Source organism: Lissotriton helveticus, chromosome 3_1, assembly GCF_964261635.1.
Source record: "Lissotriton helveticus chromosome 3_1, aLisHel1.1, whole genome shotgun sequence".
Classification (NCBI taxonomy): Eukaryota; Metazoa; Chordata; class Amphibia; order Caudata; family Salamandridae; genus Lissotriton; species Lissotriton helveticus.
The window spans coordinates 1,205,152,798-1,205,171,149 of NC_136061.1; the positions used below are offsets into that span (position 1 = coordinate 1,205,152,798).

The following is an 18,352-nucleotide window of genomic DNA, read 5'->3' on the forward strand; positions in this document are numbered from 1 at the left end:
AGAACACTCGGACTGGATTGATGCATTGGCATCGGCCAGAGAGGCGATGATCCTGTCTCGTTTGAAATTAATACAGCTCAAAATCCTGCATCATGTATATTACTCCCACACAATGATACACAAACTGGGGCACGCGCCTGATCCACTTTGCCTGCGGGGTTGCGGACAAACCGGCACATACTTCCATATATTGTGGGATTGCCCAAAATTACAATCATATTGGGAGCACCTTCTAGACCAGATTTCGGAAGTGAGCGGGGTGGAGGTCCAGGCAGACCCTAGATGCTGCATTTTAAATATATGGCAACCAACAGACCTAAACGTGGCGCAAAAAGCGTGGGCTACACTGGGGATGGCTATTGCAAAACGAAATATAGCACGGAACTGGGGTTCGGGGGTAACACCCGCACAATCACAATGGGAGAATGATATGGACGTAGCAATGGTAGCTGAAAAAGCAGTTTACACACATCGGGGTTGCCCTAAAAAGTGGACGCGAATATGGGGGAAATGGAATGAATCCCGAGGGAATATATGTGAAACACCATGTACAGCACTGACCCCTGAAAGCAGCCCATAAGAGGGGTGGAAATATAAGCAGCAGTTGGACCCACCACTATAATGAGGAGGGTGGGGGGAGGTGAGAGAGGGTGATTTACGGGGTAATAAAATGGACATGCTATTGCTGAACCTTACGGAGTAAACGCTGCCAAAACATTGTAGTCTACCACTGTACATGAAAGAGACTGTAGTTGAGTGTTGTATACATGTATGATTAATGAAATGAAAATAAAAAATGTTTAAAAAAAAAAAAAACATGGGCGGTTGCATGGGAACACTCATACTCCAACAGGGATGCCCCCTTGACGCAAAGTAGTGCCTAAAGCTTCTTTGCAATAATTTAAGGTTACTTTCCAGAGCCAAACAAGTTTTGTTGTGCAAAGTCTATATCAAAACAAATCTGTGCCCATTTAGGCCACTTTTGTAACAGAAACTCGGCACAGAGTTAGTTAACCTGGGACTACTAATCTTGCCTGCCCCTTACTAGCCTAATAGGAGGAGCCAGGCAGCTATTATTTGTCTCCGGGGTTCTGCCCTGCTGCTCATGATGCGTGTGGGGTACGGCTAAAGGGTACGGAGACTCACAGACACACTTTTTATTACAATTGAAATCCGTGGCATGCAGGTGAAAGTTCACCACAGTTATTGTTGTCAGCAAAAGTTGGCAGTACACCTGCTCCCGACGTGCACTTTGACCCCGCCTTATCGCCTGGCGCTTTTTTTTTATATTCATTAATTTACTTTTTTCGAAAGGCACGCTGAGTCTCAGGACTTGGTGGGGGCGACGGTCAGAGGGTTCGGCCTGTGACATCACCCGCAGTGAGTGTCTTTGAACCTCCACGTCGTGTTTACACAGTCGCGCGGCTCTTTATGGCTGCACATGGGAGCACGTGCGGCTCACCTGACCACGTGCACCAAATGCCACGGAAGCACGTATAAAAGTACGCAATGGGCCTGCGCGTGAGCACAGACACACAGGAGTTGCGGCGCCAGCAGGCAGGTAAGGCCAGTTATAAGACTCTGAATTTACTAGCACTGACTGCGGAATTATCTATTGAATTACAAACGTTATAACCCAGCGCTCACACAGGCTTGTGGCACAGGCGAAGAAACATTGTGAATGAATATTGGGCTCTTTGCACAGCTGCAGACTATAAAGTGAATTAATGTGGATCATTTTATACAGGTGCAGAATGAATAAATATGAAGTGTTTCGCATGGGTACAGATTATAAAGTGAATGAATGTAAGGTGTTTTCCACAGGAGCATCAATGAATATGGGTTGTCTTGTAGTGGTATGAAATTCAGTCAGTGAATACGGGGTGCATAATACAAAGTGACCCAATATGTGGGTGCTTTCCCGAAGGATAAAATAAATCAACATGTTGGGCTGTGTATAGAGTGAACCAATATAAGCTGCCTCACCATATACAGAACACAAAACGAATGAATATAAGGTGTTTTCATATGTACAGAAGAATACCGAGAGAATGAATATGGCATACTTTGCTGTGGTTTGGAATACATTGCGAACAGATGTAGGTGCTTACCACAGGTGCAGAATGAATCCATATGGTGTGCTGTCCCCAGTTATAGGATACAAAGTGAATGAGTATAGGTGTATAACAGATAGTCAGTGTCTATGGGGTGCTTTCCATCGGTGAATAATGAAAGAATGTGCGGTGTTTTCATGAGGTGCAAATACAAAGTGAATGAATGTGGTGTGCGTTCTGCGAGGGCAGCATGCATGAATATGAGGTAATCGCAATGTAATGAATACAGAGGGGTGCATGATACAAAGTGAATCGGTACAGTATTGCTTCCCACAGGTGCAGAATGAATGAACGTGTGATGATTTTGCTAAAGACGCACAATACTGAGTGAATGAATACTTTGCTTTCCACATTTAAATAATACTGAGTGGATGTTGATGACATAACTCTTATCGCTGTAGAGGGATACAGAGTGAATATAAATATGGTGTTTCCCGCACGTGGAGAATTATGAATATTCAAGTACAGAATGTAGGGTTAATGCCCATGGGGTGCAGAATACACAGCAAACGATTATGGGGTGCTTGCCACAGATACATTGTAAATGACAATGGGATGCTTTCCTCCGTAATGGGTGGGTACTACTGGATGGACATTGGCATTTTTGTTTCAGCGAATATGTCCCAGTACTTTGTGAAAAAGAAAACGCTTTTACCACGCATGCTGTTACAACGCAGTTTTTACAACGCATGCTGTTACAACGCATAGCGCTTTGGGGTGCTGGATAGTGAATAGTTTAATTTACTATTCCAACTCCAGTCCCCGTGGATAGTAGTGAAGGTGTTGGATAGTAAATTAAATCTATTCCCTATCCTAGAGCGCCCCCCAGTGCAATGCGTTGTAATGGTTTTCGTTGTTTTCGTTGTAAAACCTGCGTTGTAAAAGTTTCGTTGTAAAGGATGTTTCCCATTTTGAACAGGAGTGGACCCCGCCAAGCCGGGGATAGGGACCATAACCCAGAGAGGGATGTCTTTTGAGACACACTGTGCTTCTGCTCAAGGCATTATCACAGGAGGGGTGGGGGCTGCCGGGCTACAGGCGTCCAATCATGCGAGGCTCTCGCTAGACTGGGTAGTAGGGCTTGTTAGCAACCCTCTTTGGTCCAAGTGGCTGTAAATGTGTGGCCATTAGCATTAGAACCGTTCTCTGCGATATACTCACACTCTGAATCACCTTTAAATTCCTCCATGACATTAATCTCTCCATCTCAAAATCCCTTACTCCTTGTTTCAGAAGTAAAATCAATGTGAGTAGCCAAAAATCCCCTTATACTGTATGACTCCTTAATTCAGGCTTGCATTTTTTAACATCTGCTCTCTGCATTCTGGAACTTGCAATTTGTGTTTTTTACATAATAGCTATTGGTCGATGAATCTCCTTAGGGCCTTGTTCACAAACTGCATCATGTAGTACCTTTAGCAGTGCTACAGTAATACCACTACTACAAAATGCCTTTCACAAACCTACGAGTGTACATCTTCTCTTCCACCTCTCCTGTCTCTTCTATGAGGAGGTCCTCACACATATATGCTTAGGGGCTTATTTGCAAGCCCCTTGCTCCGTTGATGCGTCACTTTTAATATGGGAAAAAGTGAGGCACCAGTGGCGCAAGGGGCTTGTAAATAAGCCCCTTAGTCCTTACTTGTAAATGTGGGCCGGACTAGGGGGAATGGTTCAAAAATAGGAAGTACTTACAACAACATAGGTGGGATTTAGGGAGGACTAAGGGAGGGTTAGGAAGAGGGTTAGGAAGAGATGTGCACCACTAACAAAAGGGTAAGCCCATTTCTATCCAAAACTGTGCTGCTTCTAAAGTTACTAGAGGGGAAAAGGGGACCCAAATTAGTACTAAATTTCACCAGCAAAGAGCTGGCTTAAGTCCAGCACCACACACGACTAACCAGTGCTGCTGCAAAATGCTCCCATAGAAAAGAATTAAGGTAGGGATTTAAGATAAAACCCCATAGTAAATAATGTTAAATTAAATTATTTAAAATAGTTGAAAGTAAAAAGAAATTAAATTTAATGTTTTAAAAAAAAATAACTACAAATTAATAATAAAATATTTTAACATCCTTTTTTGAATTAAAAAGTTAAAGTAACATTAAATTGTTATAAAACATATTTAAATAACTTTTGATTAATTTTATACAACACTTTTAATTATAAATAATGCAAAATAATTTTTTTTTTTACATTAGGTGGGAATTCATTTTTTATTTAACATATTTAAAATAATTAACCATTTAAATTACAATTAAGTTAATGGCGCTGTAGCCTGTTTCCCTTTGTTTTGCATTAAAAATAAATATATAAAATTAATTTAAACACAAATATTTTTACAATAATTTTTTTAGAGCTAAACTTTTTTGCACTTTTCCTACACTTTACCATAGAGAGACACCACCATTGGGGCGGAGATCTCCATATAGTAAAGTATAAGGGAAAAGTAAAAAAGTTTCCCATGGGGTTTTATTTTAAGCCCCTATCTCCATTATATGCTATGAGAGGGTGTTGTAGTATCAGTAGTTGGCGATGTGTGGTGCCGTTGGAATTACTACTTTTTCTTTTTGGCAGTAGTAACTTACACTCTCAAATTTAGCTCCATCTCCTGTGTCAGCGGGTGGAGACATGTAAGGGTACACCTTTTCATCATTTTACACTCAGATTTTGTGAATTGCCAAAAGTAGTAATGTTATTCAATAGTGTAAGAGTAAATTTAAGCATGTAAATTACTCACTAGTGTAAGTTACCTGTGTGAATGGCTCAGTTAGTCTAGGCTCATGGCTCTTTCTAGCCACATCTCTCCTGCAGAACGCACCCCAGTTGTCATCAATCTCCCTGTCCCCCAAATCCTTGCACCCTACTTTACCATTCATAAACCTTTTAAGCCAATTAGCCCACTGCTGTACAGAAAAGAAGTGTGAATGACAAAGGGTTCCTTTCCACATGTGTAAAATAGAGTGAATGACTATCAGATGTTTTCCAAATCAGTAAATACAGAATGATTGAATATCAGGTTTTTCTATGGGTGCAAAATTGAGTGAATCAGTATGGTGTGCTTATAAGTTTGGAATACTGATTAATTAATTAAGTATTATGTCTGCATTCCACAGTAGGTACAAAGTAAATAAACATGATCTGCTTTCTGTAATATAGGATATACAGTGAATGAATGGAAGTGCTTTCAGAGAACTGTGTTTACTGTCAGGAACAGGCAATGTTGTCCAGCCACACATGAACAAGAGCTAGCAAAGCCAATAGCTTTGAATGAATGAAATAAAATGTATAAAGCGCGATGGCTACCCGGAGGCCTCCCAGTGCTGAGGACAGATACAGGAGACAGAATGTAAGAGATGAATACAGATCTAAAACAGCCAGATTTTTAAGAGTTTTCGGAATGAGAGCACATTAGGCTCTTTCCGCAGTTGAACTGGAAGGGCATTCCAACCGATGGCTCCATTATATGAGAAGGTGCGCCCACCACATCTCGCTCTCCTTATTCTGCGTTGGAGGGCAAGCTTTAATACTCAAGTGTCAGTCAAAGCAACATAACAATTGCTTGCTGTGTGAACATATTACGGGTGACATAAACAATTACATGTGTGCTGACAGTCTTCCTTTCAGATGTGAAATAGCCCCCAAACATTTGAATGGGGTAGGAATTATACTTCCATACATTCAAAAGAAAAAGGTTGACCCTAAAATACGTATGTGGCTGATACACAATGTTGATGACAATTTCCTCAGCCGATACCAAAAGTTTCCTGAGCCAAAGAAGCCAACGGTTGAAGTGGTAGGCCAAAGCGCTTTCGGGTAAGTTTGCCAGATTACACATCAAACCTAATGAATGGCACTAGCACCATTACACGTGAAAAAATGATGGACTTCAAGGGGTGCTAGGTAAGTCAATTACCTGGACACCATGAGCTTTAAACACGCGTGTCTGTTAGGAATGCAACTACACAGGCCTCTCATGGGAATAAACTGATCTAATGTCGCTCTGTCTTTTGTTTAGGAGACTGTCCCTTCATATGAGATGAAGTACCTGCGAGTATCAGTCCTTTTCGTTCTGCTTCTTCCCACAGGTAGGTCGTTTTCCATTTAAACCAATGTATATGAAGCAAAAGGGAACTATTTTGTCTAAAGCTGGAACTCGAGAGGCAAGAGCAGTTACACAGGTAATCGCATAAGGAGTGGCAGACTGGCAGTGTGGATGCATAATTTAGTCTTGACTGGGGCATGAGATAAGCGATGGTTCTAGATGGTAATAATCCTACCTGTAGGTGCCAAGGACTGCAGTCAAGGCTCAGCCTTTCATCCACTCTTTGTATCCAGCCTTTCTTCGCCCAGGAGCAGCACCCAGCAACTCAAGTCTTTAATAGGCCAACTTGTTCTAACCAGACATGCCAGAATATTCCATCTGCAATGTAAAAGTTGGACTTGTCAGCCTTAGGGGGATCTTCCCCCAAGCGTTCTGTTGGCCTCTGTGCACTGCACCACTGCTAACCAGTGCTTATGCTCTCTTCTTTCAACATGGTAAAATTGGCTTTCACCTGATAGGCATATTTAATTTACTTATACTTCCCTTTTAGAGAGGTATACCATAAACACAAGGCCTGTAAATTAAATGCTACTGGTGGGTCTGCAGTACTTATTGTGCCACCCACTTAAGCAGCCCTATAAAACATGTCCCAGTCCTGCCACTGTAGCCTGAATGCAGTTGTAAACTGCCATCTAGACTTGGAAATATAACCCCCTCACCAAGTCTTCAACTCTAATTTTATTGCAGATAAGTCACCCCTAAGGAGGCCCTAGGTAGTCCATTGGGCAGGATGCATTGTAATTAAAAGATTAAACAAGTACTTTTAAGTTTAATATGCCCTGGTAGTGGAAAGCTGTAAAACACATTTTTCACTACTGTGAGGCCTACCTCTCCAATAGGATAACATTGAGTACTAACTTGAACTCGTGATATAACAAGATCTTTGGAGTCCTCTGAGGTGTAACAAGGATGCAGTTCACACAACAAGCACCTGGGCCACCCAGGAGGATAGGCAGACCAAACTAGGATTTTAAGATTTGAGTTTTTCAAACAAATTGTGAAATTCATGATTTTTAAAAAATCCTCTACAATAATTATATTTGAAAAAAGAGGCAATCCTCTTTTTATTGGCACTACACTGTCACTGAGCCAATAAAGGAGGGTAAGCAGCAAACACAAGAGTTGTCTCTTCTGGCCCCCTCCCCCTGCAGTCCCTTATCATCTCTGGACAGTTTCCTTACTACCCACTATCACTTGTAGCCCCTCCCTCTGCCCTACCTCTTCTGGTCCCACCCCATGTCTCCTCTTGCCCCTCCCCATAGACCCATGCAATGCCAACTTTAGGGGAGTGCTATCAGTGGAACGGCACCAGGTGCCAACTTTAGTGGGGGGTGGCATTTGCGTTCTGACAGGAGGGGAGGACAGAGCAGACAGGTCACATGTGACAGGCAAGACAAGAAAAGCCTGCAGAGATCTTTGTGCGACCATCAATTTTCAGGGGATAATAAGTGAGTGCAAGATCACTATGATGGTTAAGGTACTTGTTGGAGAGTCCTGTGCTTTGTCTAGTCACATTTTTGACTCTTCATAGAACTGCACAGAGGGTTAATGTCCCTGCTGCAAAGTACAATGTGTAATATACAAATCACAGATGGGTATATTATGTAGATAAGTTAGTGGGTTACTGCTTTTGTCACAGAATTTCTTTTTTTACTTGAAGTTCATAAGTTACTGTCCTTCTAATATAGCACAGCAAACAATGAACTAGCATAAAAGAGCTGCGTGCAAACTGTAAGGCATAGATTGAGAACCCTATTTTTTTCCAATCTTTTGTTATTCTAAAGGTTGCAAAAAAGGGTTACATTGGGTAGTATTAAGTTACATAATATAGAAGACCTACCAGCATGGATGACATGTTACTTCTACACCTTATACTCCTCATTGGCTTGTGTAACATGTCTTATATATTCATTTAGCAAGTGAATACCGCTGCACTCCGAGTGTATATAAGGTACTGAAAATATAAACTAATATTCAAGTCTTATAGGTACTTCAGGTGTTCACCTCCTGGATCCTGAGGTGCAATGAACACATAGTACAGAAAATCTTACTGCGAGTAAGAATAACCTGGAGTACTCTTTGAGCAAGTAGATGCTGTATATAGTTAAACGCAAGTAATCCAAAATGAGTTGAAAGTGTTTATTCCATGAAGTTCATGATGGTTTCAACAGTTTATTTGCTAATCATCATATTATATTCATATGACTAGATAATCAAAACGTATATTCCATGAATAGTTCTCCTTAAACGATGTGTTAATGGTCCACATAATTTAGAATCCCCAATGCATTTCGCACGAAAGTGCGCTTCCTCAGGGGGTCTGTAAGTAAATAGAAATGACACTAATGGGTACACTAGCAAGTCTCCAGGAGCTAGGCAATATATAAAGTGCACAAACCTATTAGGAAAGTGAATGAGGATAGGGGTCTAAAAAGTAAAATGAAGGTTAAGGTCTAAAAAGTAAATACACCAAGGTCGCCCGCGTGCATACACAAATTTAAAGGGTGAAATAAAGAAGGCGGAAAGGAATGGGCATTTGTCAGGAGGTTCGGATTAGCGTTAAAAGGAATAAGCGTGAACCAAAAGCCATCAGTGACAGAAATGCGATAAGACGGAAGAAAGCCCAAGTGTTTAAAAACGGGATGTAATAAACAAGTGAAAGTAGTGCCAAAAACGTTCCAAAGTTATGCCAAAGAGGCGTAGAATATCCGAAGAGATAGAGTGTCTTACCGTTGTGAAGAGAACAAAATAGTCAGCGTTAGGTAACCGAGTGTAGGCGAGAACCAGGCTCCGTGACAGGCAGGGACCCGGAAGACGCCACGCATGCGCATACATGTGTTAAAGTATGCTTTCTTAGAGTGAACATAGAAAAAAGACGTATTGAACACCCGTGATTTGCACACGAATCAGGAAGTGAGTAACACCCATCTAAATTATCAAAAGTAATTAAAGGCGAACAGTAGTGTAAAAGGAAGTAATAGGTTGAAAATAAGAAGTGTTAGAGTGAAAAAAATAAAGTGAAAATCCGCAATGCAATAAGCATAGTAACAATATTGTCTACAAACAGGTAAACTGAAAACAATATAGGAGGATAAATTGATAAATAAACGGTAGGCCATATATTCTGAGCCCTTAAGTTACATTACTATATAAACAGGAATATGATAAATCACAGCGAAATCACAGCTAAATCGAGAGGTATCTATGTACAGTGAATCTGATCTCAAAATGTCACAAAGATCATAAATGAATCATAAATGGCAACTAAATTCAAGACGTTCATTAAGTCCTTTAGGCTGAACCGCCTGCAAGCGGTATATCCAGTACAACTCCCGCTGTAGTAAAAGTTTGCTATTGTCCATATGCGGGTGTTTATCAACTATTTCCAAAATCAGAAATCGTATCTGGCTTGGGTTGTGTGAATGTTGAATATAGTGTGCAGCAAAGTTAGATTTTAGGTTTTTTGTGCGGATATTACTCCGATGTTCATTTAACCTGATTTTAATTTTGCGTTCAGTTTTACCCACATATGGGAGACCACATGGGCATTTTATCATGTATACCACATTGTTGGTATCACATGTAGCATTGACAAGCAAGTTAATGGTAGTACCTTGAGTGGGGTGAGTCATAGTGGATCCAAGAATTATACTATTGCAGTGGCTGCAATTGTGACATGGGATGGTTCCTTTAAAACTAGTGTGACTAGTGATAGTTGGTTGCTTGATCAGTTGTTGAATAGTCTTGGTGCGTTTGTACGCAAATATGGGTGGCTTTCGAAAACTTAGGTTGAAATCGACTTCAGATTGTAATAGTGGCCAGTGCTTGCGAATAACCTCTTTGATTTGTCGTGATTGAGTGGAGTATTTGGATACAAATACAGGTCGAGTATCTTGTTGTTGAACTTTCAATTTAGGTTTGAGTAGTTCAGTTCGGTTCTTAAGATTGACTCTATTTTCAGCAGTGGTTGTGATGTTTTTGGGGTATCCACGTTGGTGGAATTTTTTCACAATTTTTGAGCTGTTGGCTCTGTATATATCCTCTGTGGAAGCAATACGTTTGGCTCTCAAAAGCTGTGAGTACGGTAGGTGCTGTTTGAGACTGGGTTGATGGAAGCTTTTGTGATGTAAATAATTGTTGCGATCTGTAATTTTGGTGTAAATGGAAGTTGTAAATTGGTTATCACTCAATTTCACAAGTACATCCAAGAAAGGAATTTCAATCTTATTTAGGGTGTGAGTAAACTGAATCCGTTCGTTAACAGTGTTGAGGTGATTAATTGCAACAAGAAATTGAGTCTCCGTGCCTTGCCAAACAAGGAAGATGTCGTCGATGTATCTATAGTATGCACACATGTGAGGTTGCCAAAGTACATTGTGGAGTATGTATTGTTGTTCAAATGCATACATAAAAAGATTAGCATATGCTGGAGCAGCACAGTTGCCCATTGCTACTCCAGACAGTTGCAGATAGTATTGATTGTCAGGAGTTTTAAAGTAGCTATGGTGTAAGGTAAATTGCATCAATTCCATTATAAACACCTGAAGATCCAGTGGCTTGTCTGTTTGTACTAGAGCAGTTTCCAATGCTTCTAATCCCAAATTGTGCGGGATTGAGGTGTACAGGGCGTTGACATCAATCGTGCATAAGAGGATGGGTTGGTCATCAGGGATCACAATTTGTTGCAATTTGTTTAAGAAATCCGTAGTGTCTTGGATAAATGTGGTCATGCCTTTAACATTAGCTTGCAAATGTTTATCGATGTACGTTCCCGTGGGAGCGTGTATAGAATTGGTGGTGCTTACAATTGGCCTGAATGGTGGTTGTCTCAAGTTCTTATGAATTTTAGGTACTAAGTAAATATATGGTACCTGAGGGTAATCGTTGATAAGATATCTTTTGTCTCTGTCTGTGATGGTATTGGAAGCTACAGCTTTGTTGATGAGCTTGGTCAGTGTCTCTTTGAAAGCACGCGTGGGATCTGAACTCAACAGCATGTATAGATCTGGATTGTGAAGATGTTCATTCAAACCTTGTTGGTAATAGGTGGAGTCCAGGACAACAATGGCACCGCCCTTGTCGGCTTTACATATGGTCAGTGTCTGATTATTAGCAAGTTGTTTGATAGCTTGTCTCTCTTGAATCATAAGGTTGCTTCGGCTGTTTTTTTGGGTGTCAAACAGTAAGTGCAAGTCCTGTTGCACCGCTTTTTCAAATACATCCAGAACCTTATGACTGATGGGAGCCATAAAGTTACTGGGAGGACGTAAACCCATGAGAGTGTCTTTGTCTTGAGTATTGGAAGGTACACAAATGTTATCAAAAAAATGTCTTAATCGGAGTGTTCTCATGAACTTGTAGAATGAAATAGAGATATCCAATTCGTTAGTTTGATATGTGAGAACGAAGTTCAAACCTTTTTGTAAAACTAGTTCTTGTGCTTGGTTTAAAGGACTTTGCGAGATGTTGACTACTAGATTCTGTGACTTCTGGTCGATTTCGCTGGTGGAAGTAAGTTGTCTCTGGTGTTTGGACCTCCTCGATCGTCGGTTGGTTCGGGACCAACATCTAAAAAAGAATCTGCTGTGGCAGTAGTAGTTGAATCTGTGGTTGTTTTGGAAGTGGTTGGTTGTTCAGGTCTTATGTTCTCAGTTGAAGGTTGATTATCTAGTCATATGAATATAATATGATGATTAGCAAATAAACTGTTGAAACCATCATGAACTTCATGGAATAAACACTTTCAACTCATTTTGGATTACTTGCGTTTAACTATATACAGCATCTACTTGCTCAAAGAGTACTCCAGGTTATTCTTACTCGCAGTAAGATTTTCTGTATTATATATTCATTTAGACACGTGTATGATTCATTGTCTCCGTATGCTATCTGTGTGTGGTGTGAAGCGCTTTGACACCCTACATTGGGATGAGTAGTGCTGTAAAGTAAACGCATGTAATAGAGGGAGGCCAAGGAGATATGAGGGGCACTGTTAGAGGGTGGCAGTGAGGCTATTTGTATAGAAGTAGGTCATTGGAGGAAGTGCCAACAAAGATTGTCTCAGGGGGCACCACCGACGTATATGTTGGCCTTGGATCCATTCCTCCTCTAGCCCTCCTCCCCAGTCCTTGTTGTGGCCGTGCGCAGAAATCATGCAGTCACTTACCATTAGTATGCTGGACCTAGAAAGATAGGGCATTGGACACTCTCCCAAAAAGTGGTTTACCTTGGGGGGGCTTTACTTAGGAGCCCAGCTCCTACATCAACAGAGATATACAGGTGAATGGGGAACCTCCAGTGGATTCAGGATTGTCGAGCACAACAGGAAAAAATGCACATGGGCATGTCCAAAAAACTTGCAAGGGCATGTGGCACTGCTTTACAAAACCATGCTGAGGATTTCCTTCCCAACACTGGTGAAGTTGTAGTTAAAATAACATTAAAACCTAAATGAAAACCCATATATTACACTGGGATTACCACTCTAGAATAAACTTGGTAAAGATGGGGGAGAACTCACTCCGACAAGCGCCTGAGGGGGTGTGGACTGGTGGGGTCCTTCTTTCACATTGTTTGGGAGTGTCAATATGTACAGAACTACTGGAACGCAAGCTCGGGGTGCATGACTCAAACAGCAGGAATGCATCTAGCAGACTCCCCCCAATGGGCCCTACTCAATGTATGGGGGGAAGAATCAGCCTCGAATCGTCAACAAATCTGGATTGTACTAGGCCTGATAGTGACACAACAACACATTGCTTGTAAATAGGGAGTGAGGGGACTGCCACTTGAAGAATGGAGTAGTAACATGGACTGGTGCATGCTGGCCAAAAAAACAATATACAAAAGTAGGGCTTACCTAAGAAATAGGGAAAATGTGAAGTGCCTGCGGGTCATACAGGGGCTACTAAAGACCAATGAATGTACATGTAAAGCCACACATTGGAACTAGCACATGTAACTAAAATAGCTACGGGCATACTACGCGGGGGGAGAATACTGTTCTTCGAACTCGCCGGTGCAGACCGTGACCCATCTGGTGACTGTGCAAATTCGTTGCTTGTGTTTTACAAAATGTCAATGAAACAAGCTTAAAAAAAACACACCTGAATGAAAAAGTAAAATCATGTCATTCAAATCCCTTGCTTTGGTCAGCGGCATCACAGATATCTGTGGTGTCGTGTACTCACAGGGCCCCATTGGAAAATTACATTGTAGCGCTCATGCATACAACAAACACATGAGACCGTCTTCCAAGCTGAGCCACGTAGATCTTTCAACTGGCAGTCGATGGTCTACACCTGCTGTTCAGGTCTGCCCTCGACACATACTCTTACTCTGTGCTACTATCCTGTTGAGTAAAGAAATGATGCATTGATCAATGGGTTCATTGTTGTGGTGTCAATGGAGTACTCAATACCTCGCTCCAACAGCTCTCGCAGATCTCAGTGCAATATCACAGTTGGCCATCATTGGACAACTGTAAAGCGAAATAATGGGTTCCCTTTTTCTTCGCAGTCTTGAAGGCAGAGTACACGCGCAATGGATTTTGGGAGTATATAAGCCAGCTGACCAATGCCAAGGAAAGCGCAGATCAGGTGGAGCAGCTCAAAGTCAGCAGAGAATCAAAGTAAGTATTATTATTGCTAATTAGCATTTGAGTAGTGCACCATTCCCCTTTAATATGACATTGCTGGGACTGGTTCGGTTTGGTAGAGTAGAGTGATCAGTAGGGTTGAAAATGATTCCTCCTTTCTACACAAGGATGTGTATTACACACATGCCAAGGACTGCAATAGTGACTCCTAAAAACAGGCTTGATGCTAAATTCATTTTTCTACGCCAACACTGAAAAAGATTCATGTGCAAAAACATTTTCCACTTGAATTAAATCCCACCAATTGTTGTGAAAACAGTTCTGAACCATGCTGACTTTTATCTTATTCTGCAAATCTGATAATATCATTCCAAACGCTGATTATGTATGTGAGTGGCATCGGAGAGATTGTGTGGGGATAGAAGACCCACAAAGCCTTAGGGCTGGTTTATAAATGTGTCAGACTGCTGGTTTGTCTAATTAGACATTTGAAGTGGGCATGGTGTGATGCTGCCAGACATGAATCCTTTGTTGGGACAGTGTGATTCATTCTATCCACGATCCCCTGCCAATCTTGTTCTACTACCCTCAAAAAGGAGTGATTTCGGAGACATTCAGGGCCTCATTTATGAAAAGTGACCCATTGCTGCGTGAAATCAGCGATGCGTCACTTTTCATTGCGCCCTCCTTGCAACACCAATGATGCTTCATATTTACAGTATGACGCATTATTGCGCAAGGAGTTACAGATACGTCAGTATTTCTGACGTGTCTGTATGGCGCAAAAGTGACGCATTGCTGGAGTGTGTCACAAAAGTGACGCAACTCCAGCAATGTGTCCTTTCACATGGGGCAAGCCAAATGTGAAAGGGCCTGCGTCAGTCTTACGCCTGCTGTGAGGCAGGCGTAAGAAATTGACGCATTTGGGTCCTAGAAGTGGCGCAGTGAAATCTTATAGATTTCACTGCGTCACTTCTATGACCCTTTCTTGCGTCAGAACACCCCCCTGCATACATTATACCTGGCGCGGTATAATGTTGCGCAGGGGTTTACAAAGTGACGCATCTACCTAGATGCGTCACTTTGTAAATATGGTGCAACAAGACACATTTTTTACGCTACTGGTGCGTCACAAAAAGTGACGCACCGGCGGCGTAAAAGTGGTGCACAGCCTCATAAATGAGGCCCTCAGTCTTCTTGAGTCTCCCGGCCGTGTTGCTAGAGGCTGTAGGGTATAGGCTATTGATGCTGCAAATGCCCGCTTCTGAGGGGTTAGAGTGATCCACATATCACGCATCAGATTTTAGCACATACCCCCGGTCATTTGCTAGACCACCATGAATATAGAGGCAGATACACTTCTGATGTGTCTCAGAGGGACAGCATGATGAACAGTACTGTGATTTGCAAATTGCCCAAATCAGATCCCAAAGAGACATACGTGCAATTGCTGCATTCCAATGCCTGCCAACTGGTCCAGCCCGCATATCTAACATGAGACCTACCAAGTCATTTGAAAGTGGGGCATTGGGGCCAGGTTGGGGGGGGGGGGGATTTTGACAGACGACAATGGAAAATTAATAATTCATTGAATTTTCTCTCAGGTTCGTCTATCGAATCCCCCCAACCCGGCCCCACCGCTCTTACCTGCATGGGCCGTTAATGAGTGGAGGGTTGGCACCATCTTTTACCTCTAGTAACAAGTACCCAAGGTGTGCTATTTCAATGGGAGTCAAGGTGATGTTAGACACTTGCTAGTCAACCAACATTATTTGTCCAACCAGGCGCTTCAGAAGCACTGTGAGCATCTAAGTCTAGTTACCTGTGGTAGTTCTAAAGGAGAGGATATTTTAACAGGTGTTTTCTCCCCACAGGAGTCTGAAAGAGAGTCTGCAGGATGGGGTGAATTACATGGGACACCTCCTAAGCCCCCTAAATGCTAGATTTCAGGAGCGGCTCTACCAAGACTCGGATGGATTAAGACGCCTAATCCGAAGTGAACTGGAGGACCTCAGGAGGAAACTGTCTCCTTATGTCGACGAGGTCCACCAGAAGATCACCAGAAATGTGGAGCAGGTGCGTCAAAGATTGTTACCGTTCACAGATGAGTTGCTGGACCAAGTTGGTATTCAGGCGATGGACCTAAAAAAACAGCTTGCTCCCAACCACCAGGACATACGGAAGAAACTTCAAAAAAGCTTGGGTGAAATTAGGCAATTTGTGTCAGAGTACGCTGAGGAATTCCAGGACAAAATCAGTCTCCACACTGGACAGGTGAAGCAAGTGTTCCATCCTTACGCTGATAAAATTGTCACTGAGATCCACCAAACTATGGAAGAACTCCATCGAAATGTGGCACCGCATGCCCAAGCTAGCCAAGAACAACTCAAGCAGCATGTCCAGGAGCTCTCCCAGAAGCTGACTAAGAATGCAAAAGAGCTTCACGAGAAGATACACAAGAACCTGGACAACCTGAAGGCGAAACTGATCTTATACCCAAGTGAACTCAAGGATAAATTTGGCACTGAAGCAGTTGAACCTCAGGTAGGGGATGTCCCTCCATACATGAAGGAGCTGAGCAACCAGGTCGAACAGGAGATCGAGGAGTTCAGGAAGAGTACCTTCCTCCAGATCGAGGACTTCACCAAGACAATCAACCGGGAGACAGAAGAAATGAAGTCCAAGCTGTCCGTGCCATCAATGTACACTGAAGAATTACAGGATAGCCTGAATCCAGTGGAGGACATGCAGCAAAAGCTTGATTCCCTCTGGGAGGACCTTTCCCTGAGCTTGAGCTAGGAGGGAGAAAATTATACAGAAAATTTGCAAACAAAATCAGTGGGACGCATTGATCTCCATCCTCTTTATCAGGGTGTCATCGAAACACACGTGTAACATGGTGGAGATGGACCAAGGAGAAGTGGAATGTTCTAATTAGAATGAGAGACAACGTTAGAATAAACGATTTCTAAGAGTGAGTCGGAATAATGGGAAGTTCCAATGTCTGAAAAAGAGGAGATATTGGATGCTTGGTATTTTTTTTTTTAATGGGGAGTTAATCTCCTGCTTGTTGTATACACACTTGTGTTTTCTTTCACATTGAATGGTTTTGGAGAGTGGTTATTTCGTTTGACATTAAATCTTCCAGGGCACGACAGCCCCTGAACCAACATAAAATACTGGGTGCACATTGATAGCATCACAGCTCTTTTCGGGACATCGCTGATGTCATCATGAAAAGGGAATATATAGGATCCTGGTGAAAATACATTCACCAGAAAAAAGATTTTGACGCTAGGTGGCTAATTAGTTGCAAGGCTCAAAGCTTCAAGCAAAGAGCATTGACGTCTCGCGACTGACCCCAAGACAGTCTGCATCTCTTCGCACTGAACTTGCCTTTCCCAGTGGCCTGTCGAGATAGAAAAATAGATGGGCATTGTCTCAAAAGTTTCAGACTGGTCCTAAAGATCTACTCCTCCATTTTAGACGGAGGATAAACTAATTTTAGAATGGCAGGTCGCAAAAAGAACAGGAATTTGATAAGATGTTAAGCTGTGAAACTATATCTTTAATAATAAATTAAATGTGAACACCAATTATATGAAATCGATTTGTACTAAAAAAAAAAGCAGAGTTTTATATTTTCAGAATAACCAAAATAGTTGGTAACGTGCTTTTTTCGTTTAGAAAATGGTATACGTAGGGAAGATGGGACATGAGGTCCTAAAATATGTTATACATATTTAAAATTATGTGCATGTGTGTCACATGCTGAACAGACTGTACAGTTCTTTTTGATAGAATGAGAAGGAGCTAAGGAGAGAGACAAGTTCCATATCTGGTCCTTACATATGGACGCCGACAAGACTGTCCTTTTCACGGACCAGGGCTGGGAACTCTACCGGCATCATCAGAATTAACCAGGGCAAGGTGGTCGCTTGAACAGGTTACTCTCACAGACAACCTAGTGCTTATTTTGCCGCTATGCATTATCGCCTGTATTTTAGTTTGTGTATGGTTATGTGTCATACAGTCGTTGAGAATGTCCTTTGTATTAAAACAATGTTTTCTCGTTGTATTTGAGTATTTTCATAATTACGCTTATGTTTATCATTGTATCTGATTTTCTGATACATTCAAGGCTAAGTTTGGGTGGATACAGCTAATAAAAGTAGAGAAGCCCATGATGAGGTTATCTGGCTACATTACAGTCGTTTAGCAATATCCCTGTCTTAAAAAGTTTTCATAGTCCATTTGCATCATACCATCTAAACTATAAGGGGCAAATTTACAAGTCACTTTTGGGTCACTTTTCCCATGTTAAAAGTGACGGAAAAGTGGCGCAATGGGCTTGTAAATCTGCCGCTAAGTGCGCGAGAAGCCAAAAGCCTGACAACAACAAGGATAAATACAGCCCAGGTATCAACAAACACACATTTCCATCAGATGTGCCAGCTGGTTATTATTGCTCTCTCAACCGCACTTGCCACTTTGGTATACCGCACACATAACACAATTAGCAAGCACACCTAGAAT

At 41.9% G+C, this 18,352-nt stretch overlaps 1 protein-coding gene across 2 annotated transcripts; it reads left to right on the forward strand.

The window, feature by feature from the left end:
• The first annotated feature begins 1,293 nt into the window (after positions 1-1,293).
• APOA5 (apolipoprotein A5) lies at positions 1,294-17,892 on the forward strand. Of its 2 annotated transcripts, none has more exons than XM_078681865.1 (4): positions 1,294-1,561; positions 6,133-6,202; positions 13,738-13,849; positions 15,691-17,892. In XM_078681865.1, the coding sequence occupies exons 2-4, from the start codon at positions 6,154-6,156 to the stop codon at positions 16,613-16,615; spliced, it is 1,086 nt and encodes a 361-aa protein (XP_078537991.1). In that variant the 5' UTR covers positions 1,294-1,561; positions 6,133-6,153; the 3' UTR covers positions 16,616-17,892. The 2 variants fall into 2 exon arrangements, with proteins under 2 accessions (XP_078537991.1, XP_078537992.1); XM_078681866.1 differs by having other exon boundaries at positions 1,524-1,561; positions 13,738-14,435; positions 15,009-17,892.
• The last annotated feature ends 460 nt before the right edge of the window (positions 17,893-18,352 follow it).